The sequence below is a fragment of the Microcaecilia unicolor genome, chromosome 9 (assembly GCF_901765095.1).
Source record: "Microcaecilia unicolor chromosome 9, aMicUni1.1, whole genome shotgun sequence".
NCBI lineage: Eukaryota > Metazoa > Chordata > Amphibia > Gymnophiona > Siphonopidae > Microcaecilia > Microcaecilia unicolor.
In genome coordinates this window covers 84424193-84444155 of record NC_044039.1, presented here as the reverse complement: position 1 = coordinate 84444155, position 19963 = coordinate 84424193, and the positions used below count along the sequence as shown (strand labels likewise).

The window sequence follows — 19963 nt, the reverse complement described above, 5'->3', positions numbered from 1 at the left end:
TCTGCAGAAGTGTGGGTCCCACAGATGGCGTAGTTTCAGAAGAAAGGAGATGGGTGACTGAAGTGGGCTGATGTTCGAGAAGTGCTGAGCTTCCCAAAATGGTGGGGAATCTGATTTTGGTGAGAAACAGTCATTTGAGAACTGGCAGAGATTGATTCTAGGCAGAAGGGCCCCCACAGTACTCAGCCTTATGAAAGTTTCTGGAGGTGCCATTCCCCCACCAAAGTCAATACGCAAAGGCCCAACAACATGGGACAGGGACCTGCCTATATACAAGGCTTTTTTTTTCAGCTAACTTAGCTAGAGGGTTCCAGGTTCAAATTCAGTAAACAGCATAAGCACAGATTAAGAGTAAGCAAGTTTAGCCATTTTTTCTCCTTTTTTTGATTTATGCTCCCATTTTTTAAAATTTGCATTTTTGTTTTGCTTGGGTGGGGGGGGGGGTCCAGCTTATTCCCTGATGCAGCAGTCATTTGAATAAAAACCACAAAATGCTGGTCACTGTTGGAGAAACACCCATGAAAACATAAGTAAAGTTTTTGTTATTTTGACTGAATGATTTAATGGTTTGGTCACAGTATTGCACAGTATAAAGTTAACTCCTGTGAAAAGGTTTTTTTTTTTTTAATGTTGATGAATGGATTTGAACTGTGGGAAAATTCTCCCAGAATTCTCCAAGGCTTTTCCCTTCCTGACCTCTCGCTTAAGACTCATATGAAACAGCAGAGTCATCTGTTGTAGTATTTTGCATTCTCAACCCAAAACAAGGGAGATAGTAACTTGGTACGGGGATCTCATAAGGTAATAGGTAGGAGATTCTCAGATGTTGATGCGAATTTCCGATCTGCTGGTTCGGGACCCAGTCCCAACGCAGCTCCGTTTTGTCTTAAGGCACAGCTCTTGAGATGTCAGGCTCAGAAAGGAGGGTTACTTTGGAAAGGTTATAGCTACTCGATGCTCCATGAAGGTCTTCAGCTGCCTTAGTGTATGTTAGCGTCTGGAGAATTTTTGAAACATGGTGTGAAGATCATCAAGTTTTGCCCTTTGTGGTGGATTTTGGTTTGGAGAGTATGGTTTGGACAAAGGGTTGGTCTTGGCCTTTCAGAGGGTGCAGAAAGCAGCCATAACATGCCTCAGAGGACTAGTTCAGGGTCAGACCACTAGCAGCTCACACAAATGTAGTGCATTTTCCGGAGCCATGAAGTTCCTGCATCCTCTGCAGTGCCCAGTGGTTCCTCTGTGGGATTTGAATTCCATCCTGTCAGTATTTGTACAGGTGCCCTTTGAACTTTTTTGAAATGCTTTACTGAAAGATGCTACATTAAAGACTGTTTTTGGTGACCATTTATTTTTTGGCTAGGAGGGATTTCGCACACTGCCCTGTAGGGAGCTTTTTTGTTGATGACCTTAAGAGACATGGTGCTGAAGCTGGTCCCATATTTCCTCCCAAAGCAGTGTCCAATTTTCCCCATAGTCAATCAGTTTCAAGAGGGCAGAGCAAGATGGTAACATAAACGTGCAGGCTGTGTCAGCTACATCATTTCTTCAATTATTGCTTTTAATTAACCACGAAGGAGAAAAGGAAAGTTCGGCAGTGTGGAGCCGGGGCAGTTGCTGCTCTGGTGAAGTCTGCGGGTCCGATCAATACTTTTGTTTTACAGGGTTCTACCTCAGACTCTGCCATTGGGAATCTCTCTGGAGAAGGAAGAACTGGAACTTTCCCTTGGCTCAGGATACCATGCTTAGTCCCAAAGGGTGTAAAAGGTCTCCATGCCCTCTGCAGTGACGTTGTAAAGTGTACAAGCGGAGACTGACTTGAGCTCCCCAAAGCAAAGAGAATGGTCAACAGTACTGTGGCAGGCGATACTTGCGGAACATCTATGTTGCTGAAGAGGGTGGAGTCCCTTGGAATCGAAATCAGAAGGGAGTTCAGGAAAACTGCAACTGTGGTTGTTCACTCAGTTGATCAGTATGGACTGCTGAAACTTCTGTAAGATTAGTATTATATTATATTATATTATATTTTATATATATATATATATATATATCAAACATATAAACAGCGAGTGACCGTACTCCCTCGCAAATGCGCAGTAGAGACCTTCTCTGCCCCACCCCGCGTCAATACGTGATGACGGGGGCCAGAACACAGAGGGTCTGTACTGCGCATTTCAGAGGGAGGGACACCGCCGTCTAACGCTCCCCCCACCCGAGTCGCCGCTGCTGCCACCCACCTTCTACCCGGTCGGGCCCTCGCTCCACTATTGAAACAGCAAGGGTCCGGGAACGCAGCACTGAGCTCTGCTGAGCTGCCGACATCGCCCTTCCTTCTTCTTCTCTGCCTCTGTCCCGCCCTCGACGACGTTACGTCACACGAGGGCGGGACAGGCAGAGAAGAAGAACGAAGGCCGACGTCGGCAGCTCAGCAGAGCTCAGTGCTGCGTTCCCAGACCCTCGCTGTTTCAATAGCGGAGCGAGGGCCCGGCCGGGTGGAAGGTGGGTGGTGACGGCTCGGTGGGGGGGGCGCGAACTCGGAGGGGGAGGAGCAGCGGCAAACTCAGCGGTGGGGGCGGGCCTTTCAACCCCCCCTTCCTATAATAGCCCGTTTTTACGGGCTCAAAGTCTACTATATATATATAATTCACTTTCTAAATATCAAGAACATAACACCTAAAGACATGTTATTGAGATATCTATGTGAAGTCTTGAAATTTATTGCTTTGCCTAAAGTTTTTAAATGTTTATTATGTTCCATGTAATCAGACTTTGACTGTAACCGATAGTAATAAGAATATATGTTAGAGTTTTGAAGATCTCTTGAACTATTCAAAATATATATTTTTTTAAATACAATATGTGGTTTTGGTAGTAATGTTTGCTGAAAAGGCAGATTGTAATCTGATTTTGAAAAGACTTTATAGATAAGTTGTGGTGTCAAGGATGTGGCCTGGGCTACACAGGCTCGATGTCGGCAGTTTCTGCTGCTTCAACCTAGGGTTCTATAGAGAGGGGCTCATTATCTTAAAATTCTAAGCAACCGTATAATTATATAAATGTTGGGATGGTTTACAAAAAAAAAAAAGAGCAATTAACTTTTGTTTTAAATTGGAAAAAGCCCTCCTCTCTCCCTCTGCAGATGTGTACAATGATGTGGTTCCTGTTGGTGCTCCTACTTAGCTCAAGGTTAAGGATAAAATTCTGCACATTTAACGGCCTCTTTTCTTTTTTCTCCCAATACTTAACGTCCACCTCTTGTTGTGGACTTATCAATAAGGGCACTGCTTTAATGTTTGAAGTTTGCTTTTCATTTTATTTCCTATTTTATTTTTTGTACCTATTTAGTATTCTATTACTTTTGAATGGGTGTTTGTATTCCAAAATGCTTGTTTTGACTGGTGGCACCAAGAAGGGGGAAAGAATGTCTAAAGTGATGTTGGCCTGCAAGATTAAGGTGACCACAGTGAGTGGCTGCATACATTGTGGAGGGGCACCCAGTGCCCCAGGTGTTGAAAGCATATTCTACCAGAAGTTACTACGCATGTTCCTTGGTGGAGCACAGTCTTGTTCTGCCTCAGGAAATTTACAGGGCAGCTACTTCGTTGTCAATCGCAATCCTTTGCTGCAGTTCTACAAGCTGGATGTACGGCACACCAAATGCATCTTCGGAGCTACAGTGTTAATGGCAGGCATGACCAGATTCCTCTCTAAGTAAAATGCTGCTTTGGTACTTTCCCATGCATCTGAACTGGTCTGGTGTATGAGGAAGGAGATATTAGCTCTTACCTGCTAATTTTCTTCCCTGAATCTCTCCAGACCAATGCAGGAAATTTACAGGGCATCCACTTAGTTGTCATCGCATCTCCTTTGTTTCAGTTCTACAGGCTGGATGTACAGGCATACCAGAAAGTGGAGGAGTAGCCTAGGGGTTAGTGCAGCGGACTTTTGATCCTGGGAACTGGGTTGATTCCCACTGCAGCTCCTTCTAACTCTGGACAAGTCACTTAACGCTTCCATTGCCCCAGGTTCAAATAAGTACCTGTATATACCTATGTAAACGGCTTTGAATGTAGTTAAAAAAAAAAAAAAAAAAACACAGCAAGGTGGTATATCAAGTCCCATTCCCTTTCCAGTAGGTCGTATGGTAAACAACGTGGAGCACCGTTTCTCTTTGAAAGGTTACCGCAGGAGTTATAATTGTCTATAGATTGTAATTAGTTTTTCTTGTTCTCTGGTTAATGGAGTTGTATCACTTTTTGCTTTATCAAAATAAAGATGACATAGGGACTGCACAGGATATTTTTTAGTATGAGTGTCATCAGTGGATTCTCAGTCTGCATCTGCAGGCAGGATAGCATAAACCCACATATCTGGAAGGACTCAAAGAAATAACAACAATTAGCGAGCAAGTTATGTAATGGAAAAATTAGATCTAACAATTCAATATATTTGGAAAATTATATATATATATATTTTTTTTTTTAAGCTGCAACATACCTATGGGAAGTCCCAGCACATGCTCCTTAGATGGAGAGCAAAGCGAAATTTCCTGGTGTCATGGCTAACATGCTGCAATGTGAAAAAACATAAATGGTATACATACTTAGAGCACTTTATATACATGGATTCCGGTTAATTGGGACACATCAGGGACTATAGTACTTTGTCCCGATTAAGCAAATGCCCCAAAAAAACAAAGTTGCCCAGACTTACAAAGGGATACAGTGGGAATCTAATCTTGTTTGTGCCCACTCCAGTTACAGTACTCTGCGGGTGGAAGTTAAGGAAGTGGACGCTGTGGCGCGGAAGTGGTTGTTTTGGGCTTGTAAAAAGGGAAACATCAGTTGCCCCGCCTTCTATGTAAGTCATCTCGTCTGCTGATTGCATAGAGATGGATGCAGGGAGTAATATCAAGCTCATGGAAGATTAACTGGTGACAGCACAAGCCCCATGTCTGATTGGGAGCAGGGCACAGTAATGACTGCTTTTTAGCAATATGTAAGTCACATTGAACCTGCCATAAGGTGGGAAAATGTGGGATACAAATGCAATAAACAAAATAAATAATAAAAATAAGCACACAAAAAAAAAACTTTTCCACCATAAAAATATGCTTTTGTTTTGTTACTTGAGTTGAGGGGAAGCAGTCATTTTGGACTCAAAAATTAGCTTTTACTTGAAATTACCAACTATGTTTGACTAAGCGGCGCTATGGACGCGTTAACATTTATGCGCATAAACCATTAGCGTGTTAAACGCTAATGTGCCCATAGAAATGCATAGGCGTGTTAGCGTTTAATACACCTTAAATTACAGGCGCGTTAAAAACACTAACGCACCTTAGTAAACATACCTCTAAATGTTTTAAAAGTACAGCAGATTCCGGTTAATCGGGGCAGCAGCTTATTTGGTCCAAATCTGGGAGAACAAAAACAAAAGCATTTATCTTTTTTAAAAAAAAGAGGGGGGGGGGGTCTTTTCCCAGTATGGCATTACTTATGTACTTATAAGACAAGACTCCATGTTCTCTAGAGAACTAAACTAGAGAGTAAAACCTTGGAAAGGCACAAAACAGTACTACTTCTTATCAATGAGTTTAGTGCGTACTTTATATCTGGATTCTCCAACGTGATGGCAGGAGCTGGCTTTCTGAAAATTCTCATAAAGATGCTGTACACCAGCCATACTGGATACACAACAATCCTTCCCAGCTGCATACAGAAGAAATCACAACAGTAAAACTGAGGATAACGTACAAAGCTGCAAAACAAAAACTGAAAAAGATACAGTTCTCACATTTTCCTCTCTCATACAAAACCCCTTTGGGAAAATAAAGGGCTCCGTTTACCAGTCGCAGTATTGATTCCTGGCTTGGCAAACGCAACAAAGTCCATTCAATTCGTATGGCCTTCATTGCATTTGCCATGCGAGAATCACTACTGCAGCGTAGTAAAAGGAGCCCAAATTTTGCAGAGTACACACGAAAGCTATGGGTCTCATTGTCAAAGCATTAGACTTACAAAGTTACACAGAGCACATTTTCAAAGCACATAGAAAGGTTACATAGTAAGGTATGGAACTTATAAAGTCTATGTGCGTTGAAAATGAGCCCCGCAGCTTAGTAAAAGGAGCCCAAATTTTGGAAAAATGAAAGTTTACTATGGGGCTCATTTTCAAAGCACATATACAAAGTTGCATAGTAACCTATGCCTCATACTATGTAATTTTGTAAGACCAAGTGCTTTGAGAATACACCTCTGTGTTTAATAAAATTAGCATGAATAGCTGTTGCAAGGCATTATCCAGCAAATCAGCTCATCAATGCAGAATGTACGAATCTATGCCTTCCTGCTGCGACATGGTACAATGCAGCCCGATTGTCTGTTTGAATGAGGACATCTAGCGCATCAACCATCTCTGAAAGCTAGAGTTCCAAATAGCCCATAGCTAAAGAAGACTAATATGAAGTCAAGTCTCCTGGGCATACCAGGACCCAGAGTGTGAAACCTGTCCCATGAGCTCCCCATCAGTTGGTGGTGCCTTGTTGGAGTAGGAACTTCAAATGAAAGACCCAAGACCAAATTGTCTACCATCACAAGACTGCTAGTTCTGGAGTGACAGAAGGATGATATTTCTAGGTTCCTCGAGGCCCGACACCACTGGTAAACTAGGGGTCCACTAGTCCTTCTCTCAAATGGAGATGTGCCATGGAATAGTATGCACCGCCATGTGGCCTAACCACTTCAACATCTGCCAAGCTGTGGCCTGCTGGGCTCAGTCAAACTTGATATGTGATGCAGACTCGGGCGTGTAGAAAAAGCTCAAGCCTAAACATTACCTAGCAAGGCTCCTATAAAATTCCAAACTGTTGGACCAGGTTGGAGACAGAACTTTGGGTAGTTTACCATGAGCCCTAGTAGATCCAGCAGGACGTCAGACTCACCAGAAACAGAAGCCTGTGCAGCCGCATTGCTGATCTGCAAGGGCAAGGCTTCTACATGGGAAAATTAGGTTCTTACCTTGGTAATTTTCTTTCCTTTAGTCATAGCAGATGAATCCATTACGAATGGTTTGTCTACCTACCAGCAGGGGGAGATAGAGACACTGAAACCATAGTGCCTCTAGGACGGCTAGCTCCATCTGCCTCTCAGTATGTTGAAATTTCCAAGCAGTGTTACACCGCAAAGTAGAACAAACAGTGAACTTTCCTCACAGCGAACGAACACCCCAACAGGAGCAAAAACAAAGGAGGGACGAACTCAACCTCCTGTAGTAGACCGAAATCCTGAAGACTGTATTCCAACTTCTCCCAAAGAGGGAAACATGTCTGCAAGAAAAACTGAACACAAACCAGAATCAATGAGGGAGGGCTCATGGATTCATCTGCTATGACTAAAGGAAAGAAAATTACCAAGGTAAGAACCTAATTTTCCCTTCCTTGTCATCAAGCAGATGAATCCATTACGAATGGGATGTATCAACGCAATCCCTAGATAAGGTGGGAATAGGCCACACCCCGCGCTAACACTTGTGCTCCAAACTGCGCGTCCCTCCTGGCAGCCACATCCAGCCTGTAATGCCGGGCAAATGAGAGCCTAGAAGCCCATGTCACTGCACTGCATATCTCATGAAGAGAGAGCGCTCCAGTTTCAGGCCCAAGAGGAGGAAATCGCTCTTGTTGGAACGTGCCTTAAAGGCGTCAGGCGGAGGCCGGCCAGACAGCAGATATGCTGAAAAAAATAGCATCTTGAGCCAATGAGCCAGTGTAGCTTTAGACTCTGGAGACCCTCTGCGAGGACCTGACAAAAGAACAAAAAGGTGATCAGAGGTCCTGAAAGCATTGGACATGCGCAGATATTGCAACAGAGCCCTTCGCACAACCAGAAGGTGCAACTGCCCAAAGGATTCCGGAAACTCCTCTCTAGAAAAGGAGGGCAGGAAAATAGGCTGGTTTAGTTGAAACGCTGAAACCACCTTAGGCAGGAAGGAAGGCACAGTACGTACCATTACTCCGGACTCTGAGAATTGCAGAAATGGGTCTCGACAGGACAGCGCCTGGAGCTCAGATACCCGTCTTGCCGATGTAATGGCCACCAAAAAGACAGTCTTAGGGTCACATCCTTCTCCGAAGCTCGCCTAAGCGGCTCGAAGGGGCGAAACACTGAAGGGCCTTTAAAACTAACCCCAGGTTCCAGGCCGGACCGTAGTCCGCACCGTAGGACAGAGCCGAAGCACCCCTCTAAGAAACCATGCCACATCCGGATACGCAGCCAGAGAAAGGCCAGCTACCTTTCCCCGAAAAACATGCCAAGGCTGCAACTTGAACACGCAGGGAATTATAGGCCAAGCCTTTTTGTAACCATCCTGCAAAAAGTCAAGTATCGGCGAGACAGAAGTCTGCATGGGTGTGATTGCTTTAGAACAGCACACCAAGCTTCAAACTGGCACCAGATCCGAGCATAGGCAACGGAAAGTGGAGACCGCGGTGCGGGCCTGCAGGAGAGTGGAAATGACCTTGTTGGAATAGCCCTTGTCTCTCAATTGGCGCCCTCTCAATAGCCATGGCCGTAGACCAAAGTGGCAGGCGTCCTCCATGGTCACCGGCCCCGCTGCGGACACACGAGGTTTGGTGCCAGAGGCAAGGAAGGGGAGCCTCCACCAGCATCCGCCGGAGGTCCGCTAACCACGCCGCCTGGCCAATCCGGGGCAATGAGAACCACTTCTCCTTGATGTAGCCGAATCTGCCGGAACACTCGCCCTATCAAGGGCCCAAGAGGAACACATACAGGAGGCCCTGAGGCCAGGGTTGAGATAATGCATCCAACCCCGCCGAGCGAGGATCTTCCATCTGCTGTAAAAGCACAGGACTTGGCGCCATAAGATCCACTTACGGGTGTCCCCCATTTGGCACAGATCTGAAGGAAACTTCGTCTGCCAGTTCCCACTCCGCGGTCGATTTGATGCCTGCTTAATCGGCTGCACGTTGCTCTGACCTGAAGTGTGAGCTGCTGACAGAAACTGCAGATGTAGCTCGGCCCAGTGGCAAATTTGCACGGCCTGGCGCGGCCAGTGCTCTGCACGTGGTGCCGCCTTGGCGATTTATGTAGGCCATGCTGTCATATTGTCCGACGAAACTCTGACAGCCAGTCCTTCCAGGGTCGAGGTGAAAGGCCAGAAGCACCTGGAATAGTGCTTTCAGCTCCAAGCGATTGATGGACCACTCCGATTCCTCGGGTGTCCAGAGACCCTGGGCATGCCTTCCCTGGCACAATATGCTCCCCAGCCCTTCAGGCTGGCATCTGTTACCACTAGGCACCAATCGGGAAGCGCTAGCGGCATACCCGCCGCAAGCATGCTGTCTGAGAGCCACCACTCCATACTGAGCCCGCAGCGTGGTAATCCTGAGAGTACTGGAGACCATCGCTGAAGCAGGGGAACATTGCAGAGGCCTCATGTGCGCTCTTCACCCAGGGCACCACTTCCAAGTGGCCGTCATCGACCCCAACAGCTGGACTATGGTCCCAAGCTCGCGGGCTGGGCATCCTCAGGAGCAAGAACGACCTGGTCTGAAGCTTGCACCGCCTTTGCTTGGGTAGAAAGACATACCCCGAGGCTGTGCTCGAACCGGACCCCCAAATATTCTAGAGATTGAGAGGGGGTCAGGTGACTTTTGGGTATATTGACAACCCAGCCCAAAGACTGCGTACTGAGACCACTCTGGCTGGTAACACGATGACTCTCTTCTGCAGAGTCCGCTCTGATGAGCCAGTCGTACTAGGTACGGGTGAACCCGGATATCCTCTCGCCTGAGAAAAAGCAGCTACTACCACCATTACCTTGGAAAAGGTTCGGGGAACTGTTGGTGAGGCCAAGAGCAAGGCACGAACACTGGAAATGCTTTCCCAACACCGCAAAACGGAGAACCTGATGGTGTGTGGGCCAGATAGGAATGTGCAAATAAGCTTCTTTCAGGTCCATAGACGTGAGAAACTCTCCTGGCTGTACCGCCGCTATGACGGAGCACAGGGCTTCCATGTGAAAAATGCCGCACTCAGTGACTCGTTGACTTTCTTCAAGTTGAGTATGGGCCGAAAAGACCCGCCTTTTCGTGGCACCCAACAAGTAAATGGAATAACGACCGAAACAGTGCTCAGCGGGAGGCACCGGGATCACCGCCCCGAGGTGCAACAAGACTTGTAAGGTCTCCTCTACCGCCGCCAGTTTGACGGCAGTGCCGCATCAGGACTCCACAAACACGTCTCTCAACGGGGCGCAGAATTCCAGATGGTAACCTCTCTGATCAGTTCCAGGACCCTTGATCTGAGGTAATCTTGGTCCATTCCTCGAGGAAGAGGGAAAGACGTCCTCCTACTGCAAGAATTGAGGACTGGACCGGCGCACCATCATTGAGAGGGTTGCCCTTGAACTCTAGCCTGGAGCCAGTTGCTGCGGAGCGTTTGTCCGAGTGAAAAGGAGTTCCTCTGCTGAAAGTGCGCACATTGAGTGAACCCAGCAGAGCACCCCGGGTGATACCCACGAGCTTCACGGAAGCGAAGAGGAGGGAACCACCTGACCCTTGGAAGAAGGCCACGGCCTATCCTCGGTAGCCGCCGGGGTTTAGCATCCCCCAGGTCTTTAACAATCTTCTCCACTCCTCTCCGAATAGGAGAAGGCCCCGGAAGGGCAACTTCACCAGCCTTTGCTTAGAGGCCAGGTCGGGCCGCCCAGAAGGCAGCGGGCAGACACCACCACAGACATCTGTTTAGGAGAAGGCGTCAGCTAAAAATGACAAGGCCGACTCCATCCACAGTGTCACCTCAGCAAGGGGCTCCATGCCATCCCACGGGCTGTTCCACTGCCTGTTGTAACCAAGAAAGGCAGGCTCTAGCAGCATAAGAACTGCAAACAGACGCCCGTAAGGTTAGGCCTGAAATCTCAAAGGACCGTTTTAAGCGCTGATTCCAGCCACTGGTCCTGGATGTCCTTCAGGGCGACCCCTCCTTCTACTGGGAGGGTGGTTTTCTTTGTCACAGCCATGACTAAGGCATCCACTTTAGGCATCCCAAAAGGGCCAAGTGCTCCTCACTCAGAGGGTACAGATGCCCCATCGCCCTGGCCACTTTCAAAGGCCCCTCGGGGTTAGCCCATTGAGCAGAAATAAGCTCCTGGATGGAGTCATGCAAAGGAAAGGCTCGAGCAGGCTTCTTAGCACTCGCCATCCTCAGATTACCTGAGGCGGCCTCGCCTATAGCAGGATCATCAATAGAGAGGGCCTGCAAGGCATCAGAGACAAGCGCTGGCAGCTCATTGTGGTGGAAAATCTGAACCGTGGTGGGATCATCCAGATCCAGTGGCAAAGAGGCACATTCCTCTGGCTCCTCAGACCACGAAGGCCTGCCAGCTCCCTCAGAATCCCCACAGCCCGACCACCAGGGGTGGGGGGGGGGGAGAAAGGGGGGCGCGCCACTCTCCGACAGGGAATTACCCATCTACGCTTAGCGTGCATCCAACGCTCAAGGGAAGCCACCTCTGTAGGCAGTCCTAGGCCATCATCTCTTAGAGGGGAACCAGGCAGCAGCGCAGTGTCAGACACCTGCGGCAGGGCGCGTTTTAACATGAAGGCTTTATGTAAAAGCAAAACAGGGGAGAAAAACTCACCCTGGCTTCCTGGCTCCGTCATAGGAGTCGCGGGGAAAAGAGCATCTCTGGTTGCCTCAGCCCGAGACACCCCTCTGGCCACCGACTCCTCCGCCGCCGCGGGGGTCGTGCCATGCAGCACTTCCAAAATGTCACCCGCTGCCATATCCGTTGAGCGGGAAGATTCATCGCTCACCATGCCACAATGGGAACAGCGCTTAACACACTCAGCAGCCATCGCCGAAAACAGCGGTATTTTTTCAAAATGGCAGACTTTTGCGGCCAAATCACCCCGTTGTGGGCCCGCCCCGGAGGAGCAGAAAAACGCTCTTACCTCAAAGAACCAAGTCCAGGAGCTCCGGTCGCTGTATAGTCTGAAGACATCCTCAGAAATCAAAGCGCTAAAAGCGCATTTTTTTTTTAACACTGTGAGGAAAGTTGGAGGCAAACAGCTAAAGAGGTACTCCAGAGGCAGAGGGTGGGAAAGGCAGGGAAAGGGCGAACCTATGTGCCTGCATCCACACAGGGGCTGGGAAAGGCAGGGACAGGGCAAACCTATATGCCTGCATCCACCCCGGGGGAAGGGTAAGGCAGGGAAAGGGCAAACCTATGTGCCTTCAAAGTGGGCTCTCCACAGCCACAACACTCCTGCTACAACTGGCAAAAGCACAGGAGCCACCCCCGGCAGAATCTTGAAGGAGCTGAATAGCTGCGTCCAACCTTGCTTGGAGACAGAGAAATACTGAGAGGCAGATGGAGCTACCCGTCCTAAGAGGCACTATGGTTTTCAGTGTTCTCTATCTCCCCCTGCTGGTAGGTGGACACAACCCATTCGTAATGGATTCATCTGCTTGATGACAAGGAAGGAATGTTGCTAGTGGAATTGCAACATTCCATGTAGAATCTCAAATAGTAGCAACAGAATCTCAATAATAGCAACATTCCATCTAGAATCCCCAATAGTAGCAACAGAATCTCAACATTCCATTTAGAATCTCAAATAGGGAAAGGGAAATGGGACTTGATATACCACCTTTCTGTGGTTTTTGCAACTACATTCAAAGCGGTTTACATAGTATATATTCAGGTACTTATTTTGTACCAGGGGCAATGGAGGGTTAAGTGACTTGCCAGTGTCACAAGGAGCTGCAGTGGGAATCGAACTCAGTTCTCCAGGATCAAAGTCCTCTGCACTAACCACTAGGCTACTCCTCCACTCTGGACTGGATGTGGAAATGAGTAGAGCGCCCTGAAAAGTTTTCTTCCCAAAAGATTCACGCGTTCTTGTGTCTTGTCCTGGGAACACAGAGGCCTATGTTCTAATACTCTTGGCCCTTTTAATTAGAATCAGCTGCAACGCTCGTAAGCGTTTGGTACGATCTGCTGTGGAAAGTCTACAAAAGACATTTTTGAGACACCTGTTCATTTTTAAGGGCATTGTCTTTTCACTCTTGAGGCAGGCGCATGTTGTGCTGAAACACGGCCCGTGTCGGGTCCCTTTTAAGATTGTACCATTGTTCCAACCTTGCAGGTCCTTTGTGCTTTGTTTTGCTGTCTGGATTTGTGTACTTTTGGACCATCTCTTTCGTTACTTGATCAATGATAGGCCATTCCATGTCATTAAATCAGCAGCTTTTCTAGTGCTCAATGAAATGCAGCTGTGGCTACCTCAAGTTACACAGAATACATTATATAGCAGTCTATTTCCGCTGGCATTTTTTCAGACCTTCACTGAACTGCTGCTGAAAGTGAAACGAGTACATTTTAAATCTTTTTACAGGGATTCACCGGGAGGCAAGTCCAATGCCAGCAGCCACAGTAATTCCAATTCCAATAGCATGTATGAAACTCGCAGTTAAAAACTTCATAGCAGGATCTTGGAATTGAGCTGGTACTAAGAGGTTCCAGCTCCTACCTCTTTGTGACTCCTTGATGTTCTTGAGTGTCTGGGGGGGCTCAAAGCAGTTACTTTGTAACATTTGAATGTTCAAAGCTGTCTGGTTGCCTAAATATTTCAGTTAACTAGGAGTAATAGGACTTAAAAAAAAAACCCAACTCAAAAAATCTACTTAGTTGATTTTTCAGAACTTTATTTTTGGCTTGGTGTGCCATGGTGGTAAAAGAAGCAAATAGAATGTTAGGTACTACAAGGCAAGGAATGGATATCAAAACAGAGAATATCAAAAGGTCACTGTATCGGTAATGACAGAGAGGATGGAACAGCTTCCCTATGGAGAAAGGCTGAAGCCTCTTTAGATTGGAGAGGATGCAGTTGACAGAAGTGTACATAATCGTGCGTAGGGATGGTTGTCCTTTCAACTAGTACCAAGACTAGGTACATAATAACTAGCAGTTTTAAAAATAAAATTGGAAGAAATAGTTTTCACTCTGTGCACAATTAAGCTCTTTAGGTTGTAGCCAGAAAATGTGGTGAAAGCAATTAGAATAAAGGGTTTTGAGTTCTTGGAGGTAAGGTCAACAGATCATTAACCAAGCATTCTTGGGAAAGCCACGTATTCCTGGGAGAAAACAAGGAAGGATTTACTCTTTGGGATCCTGCAGGGTACTTGCAACCTGGATTGGCCACGGTTGCAAACAGGATGCCAGGCTTGACTGACCTTGGGTCTGAAATAGTATGGCATTTCTTACGTTCTTTAATGCAGACATTTTAAACGATAAAGAAAATTTCAATTAACCAAAAAAATTAAAATGCGGTGTTATCTTTATCACACTAAACTCCCAAAAGTCAGTCAAATGTAGTAACATAGCCTTCCTCTTGTCCAAACAGAATGGACTAATGGAGCAACCAAACTACCGATATAGAACACATAACTTATCCGGTCTAGGCAAATAGTTTTTACTATTATTATCACACCTAAATGAAGCAGGATACTGCTGCTGTTGCAGACGTAGATGAATTGAACATTTTTTGTATTCAATTTAAGTAGGGGTGGGTATGTGTTTATATATACACAAACACTCTTTTTTGTGGTTACATAAGATATAATTAAAATGTAGGCATTTTTCTTGTTCATTGAGATATTGTCCTGCTTGTTGAGTCTATTGCGGCCCTTTTACTAAAGCTTCGCATGTGCTGAATGCTACACATCCTATTTTACACCTATAGGCCATTTAGCACGCACTAAGCTTTAGCTGTGGTTGTGACATATTAGTGAGGGCCTTTATAAGGACATTCATTCAGGGCCTTTGCAAAGCCAAAGGTCTCCAGGTTGGTCAGTGTGCTTGTTGTACTTCTGCCCTGTTTCCCAGTTGGTGTGCTTGTTTAGCACTTCTGTCCTGTTTCCTAGGTAGAGTGCCTGTGTGGCACTTCTGTTTTTCTGTGGGCTTGGGTTAGCCCTTCTGCTTAGTTCTCCTGTCTGTCTGTGTCTAGGCTTAGCACTTCTGCTTAGATCCCCTGCTTATGAGTGGCTTCCCTTTATCCTTGAGTGCCCTGTGGTACAGCCTTGAGTGAGCTTCAGCTCCAATCCTGTTGTTCCAGTCTTGTCTGTTCCAGCACTGCCTGCCTACAGCTTCAGCTCCAGTCCTGTTGTTCCAATTTTGCTTGTTTAGTCCAGTCCTGGTTGGAGGGTTTTGCCTGCTGCCGCTGCTCATCACAGTAGCCCAAAGGGCTCAAGTTCCACAGTCAGTCCGTGACTGTTTGTTTAGAGCCCGAGACCGTGACAAGCTGCATCCTTCTACAGCCCATCCCTCCCTCATATACAGCTGATCCCACAGTAAAGAAAATGTATCTAGTATGGTCTCAGCACACTGCTTGTCAACCTACTATTCCTAATCTCATTTGGGGCTCCCACTGTTCAAGATGCAAGGTTTGTTCAGCAAGATAGTACAATTCCAAGTACAGAGGATGCAGCCAGAGGCAGTGTGCCCCCACCCCCCCTCTCCTTCCATCCCCATCTTCAAAAGGCGAGCTAGAAGGCCAGGGGAAATTGATTTGGTTAATCTACCATCTCAATAGTTGTTTGGTACAGGACAAAAAGCACTAGTTTATGAATAACATTAAAGGAAAAATAATGTATAAATTGTGTCCCATTAAAGTCCAGGTCTTACTCATCAAAAAGACATGCAGTCCTCTTATCCTCAATAATTACTTTTGGGGAGGGAAAGAGCAGGCAATAGGAGTACAAAATGACAACATATCCACATCCAATCTTAATGAAGTCCTATAAATGTAAATTTCACTCCCCCCCCCCCCCCCCCCCACCAGCTGCAAGCCTACTACCTCCCAAGCCAAAGAGCTTTCTCCTTTTCATGGGTTTGCCACTTACTGTCACCTCCTAGGCTCCTGATCTGGGCCAGAGTTGAAAATTCCTGTTCCACAGTCCTATCAGCTGTGAAAATCCAGTTTTAAATAGTGGATGAGTTTTGCTTTCCATATACCTGAACAGGAGCAAACCTCCCTTTACGTCTGGGTACTGTGGGTATGTTCTCAAACTCCACTGGGGGAATCTTTGGATGACTATTACACTAAAGCAGTGGGTTCCCAAACCTGACTTAGAGGACCCCCAGCTGGTCAGGTTTGAAGGATATCAGCAATGAATATTTATGGTACCTTTCCTTGAAAATGTTAGTGGTTTTCAGGATGTCCACAATGACTACACATAACTGGGGGGGGGGGGGGGGGGAGGAGTGTCCCCCACAGGACAGATTTGGGATCCACTCTTGTAGAGTACTGGAGGAAGGGTGGGGGGGGAAACCAAACAATAAAAAGAATTTATGTACATTGACTATACCATGGCATTTGTTTCTAACTCAGACAATTGGTTAATACCAAACATAAAGTCAGAATTCTTGCCCTTTCTTGGCATGTCAGAAAATGCTCTAGGAATGCATGCAACATAGAGGTTAAAGACCTGCCACCCAACCCTTCTGAGGGCAGGTTATAACCACAGCCAAAAATAAATGGATTACATCTCCAGCTAAAAAGAAAAAACTCTCCTCTCACTGTAGATATGATGAGGCTGATATGGTAAACACAGCTCCCTTCAGTGCAGTAAGTTGAGATGTGCCGTATTTGGTGATCTGCATTAAGTAAAAGTAGCTTATTTTGGCTTTTCAAATAATGTCCAGTCCAGTGTACTTTACAACAAAATGGCAAGGGCCTTTGACCCAAAAGAGCTTACAATCTAAACGGATACTGGAGACAAGGGGAAATAATGTGACCAGGCTTCCCTCAGGCTTCAACATGTGTTAACAGCAAACGCACAGGTTCCCAGTCAGGGTCAGCCCGAGTGTGTCCGATGCCCTAGATACATACTCCTTCCACCAAGGCAGCTCAAGGCCTTACATCCCAGGTGGCCAGTAGCATTCCACTTTTCCCTCCTCCCTACCCTCCCCCTAGGTGGCCAGCATCTACTTTCTACTCCCTCATTTTGCATGCCCTCTTTATCTACCCTGTGTCCAGCATCTCTCCCCCCCCCCTCTTCTCTGCCCCCACCGCCACTGCCACCTCTTCCCAGACCCTGAAGTTGCAGACAGCACTGCTGCATGGCCTTCAAAGACAGATCCGTGCTGAAGTGATGCGATGTCCTACTGTCCTTTGACCCAGGAATTGCAGTGCTCGAGTGCAGGTCTGTGTTTGAAGGCTATGCATTGGCACCAAGTCTGACTGCAACTTTTGCTGGGTCCAGGAAGAGGTAGAGCAGTGGAGGCAGGGGCAGGGAAGGTGAGGAGGAAGGAACATGCTGCCGCATCTCCCCCTAAACCCTGCCAATCCTAGCTGACCACCTAGTGTGCCTAATGGCGGGACCTGCTCATAGGCCATTTTTCTCATCACGAGATGCGACTATACAGCTGAGCTGTAATTCCTGAATAAACAGGATCATACAGTGCACCAGTTTCATTTCCCTGACAAAGATGACAGAAGTTGGATTGACAGCTGTCAAGTTGTTGAGAAACTGGCAACACCGATTACCAATACCGGGAACAGTGTTCGCTTTGTGTTGGCAGTCGTTACAGAATGATCATCAAAGTAACAGTACATACCAGCAAGTCCCCCCCTTGCTAGGTTTTACCTAAAAAATTATCTGTAGCTTGAACAACATTTATGGTCACTGTGGACTGGACAACTTTTCAGTTGCTTTGGACAGCTATTAAAAACTATGTACTTGTCATTCTGTTACCATGTTAATTTTACGTTTATATTAACATTAGAATATTTGCAAAATGCATTCTTTTTTGATTATTTGGTACAACTGTCCATCCAGCATGGGTGTGCTTGCAGTGCAGCCGTAAGCAGATTGGCTAAGTTCTGTCACGTTCTGACCTCACCCTCAAAAGATGTTGCCTAAAATTTGTCATTCCGTTACCAGCGATGTTCCAGGTGGTTTCCTAAAAACTTTTAACTGTCTAAAAGAAACATGCAAAAAGCCCTACATGGAGGGCTAACTGCAATGTACAAATGTATCACTGATCTGATAAAATATTGCAGAATGTTAGTTACGTTGTCATTCTATTACTTGTGGAATTCCCCAGCAGAGTGAAAGTGAAATAAAAAAAAAGGAAATTGCTGGCTCTTAAAATGTTCTGGCTTGTTCCTGAGTTTCCCAAATATATTTGGATCCCTTGATATGACCCACAATCGAGAAAAATAAAATGGGAAGATAAGACCCAAATATTAGGGCACTATACGTTCCCTCTCTACTAGCACAAGCAGGCTTTTTTTTTAGCTCGTTTTCTTCTATTCCTCTGTACTTCCAGCTCAATCGGAACCAGGACTACGATCTGACACATGAGATTTTTCCCCCTACTTTATAAAATCCCCCTCCTCTTCCCAAACATATCTCCTGAGCCAGGGGCCACATAACCAGGGCTCCTTCTAGATTCCAACAATCATGAGCCCTGAATCCAGCCTTCAGGTGACAAACCTGAACACTACCAACCTGGGGAGCAGAAGACAACTCAGGAACTGAACTGGGCCCTTTCTGCATGGCAGTGCACAGCACTTGCTACGGAACCAGCGCTGCATAAACAGGGCTGAGATATGGCTGATTGCTTACTCTGATCTCACAACAGATTCCTGTATTGAGTCAAAATTGAATCCCAAACAACCACCCTAAATTGAGCTCTTAGGATATGCAAGACCAGTGATACATCCACTTGGTTCCCTGATCATATGGGCTTCAGCTTCACCTTGTGCACACTGCTCCTCTTCATCTGTTTTTCTTTCACTATTCAGGCTCTCAATATCAGGGTATAAACCACACCCTGATCTCCTGTCATGACTGCCACTATAATTCATAAGTGCAGAATCAGGTACTTCTATTGCAAAAGTTTCTCATTTTAAATACAAGTAAGCCAGTAGCAGAGAAGATGGTATAATGTCTATTCCCACTGTGCTAATTCTACTCCCCAGACCACTAAACAAATTAGACCAAAAAAATGGAGGTTAAGTAATCTGCAGGTTTATTAACATGGCTTTATGGGGTGGTAACCCCACAACTATAACCCATCTCGGAACCATTCCTCATAATCACTTAATTCATCGAAAACTGTGCCAGACCACTGGCAAATCTGTCATATGACCAGCTGGGGTATGCCTACAATTCCATCAGCTAGACGAAAATGATGATTTTGTAGTAAATTCAAAATAAAAACCAAAAATATTGAGAATGCTCTACTTCTATTTTGGAGAGCTTGAAGAATGCCGCTTGTGCTACAACTCTGAAATAGTCAGTACCTAATCTTCAGCTACCACATTTCTTGCTCAGGGGCCCTTTTACTAAGCAGCGGTAAACACCAATGCATGCTTACCGCAGCTTAAAATAGCATACTGCAGGGCAGGCTGAGGGTCCCGTAGCAAGTTGCAAAAATGCATGTGCTACCCATGCACAAAAATATTTTTTAACCAAGGGAGGGGGTGCGTCAGAGTGGGCATTTCTGCACTAATCAGCATGTTGGCACTATCATGTGCTGAATGATTAATGTGCGAGCCCTTACCACTTACAAAATAGGTGGTAGTAAGGGCCAACTGGCTAATGGCATTAATTCAGGAAATGGAACAATTGTACATTTGCCGGCTGCAGTAGAAGCGGCCTTAAGTAGTGGGAAAGACCCACATCGGCCACCTTTTGCTGCAGCTTTGTAAAAGGGCCCCTTAGTAATTACGATAGCATGCCCGTCTCTTCTGGATTAATTTTCCATAAGCTACAATCCAGAACACATCTAAGTGTTTCAGGTACAGGAGACATTTTAGAAACATCAAATCAACTGCATGCAGACAATGGAAGAAAACACATGAAAAAGTTGTGTCCTTACTGCTAAAAACAGGAATGAAAAGAGGGGACAGCAGCAAATCCTCTGCACTTCAGCA

At 46.2% G+C, this 19963-nt stretch overlaps 1 protein-coding gene across 1 annotated transcript in view; it reads right to left on the bottom strand.

The window, feature by feature from the left end:
• The window catches only part of LOC115478128 (NADH-cytochrome b5 reductase 3), a 79897-nt gene that overhangs the window by 49153 nt on the left and 10781 nt on the right, over nt 1-19963 (bottom strand). Inside the window, 3 exon segments of the mRNA XM_030215375.1 lie at nt 4495-4530; nt 4533-4566; nt 5571-5708. Coding sequence (XP_030071235.1) covers nt 4495-4530; nt 4533-4566; nt 5571-5708 — 208 coding nt within the window.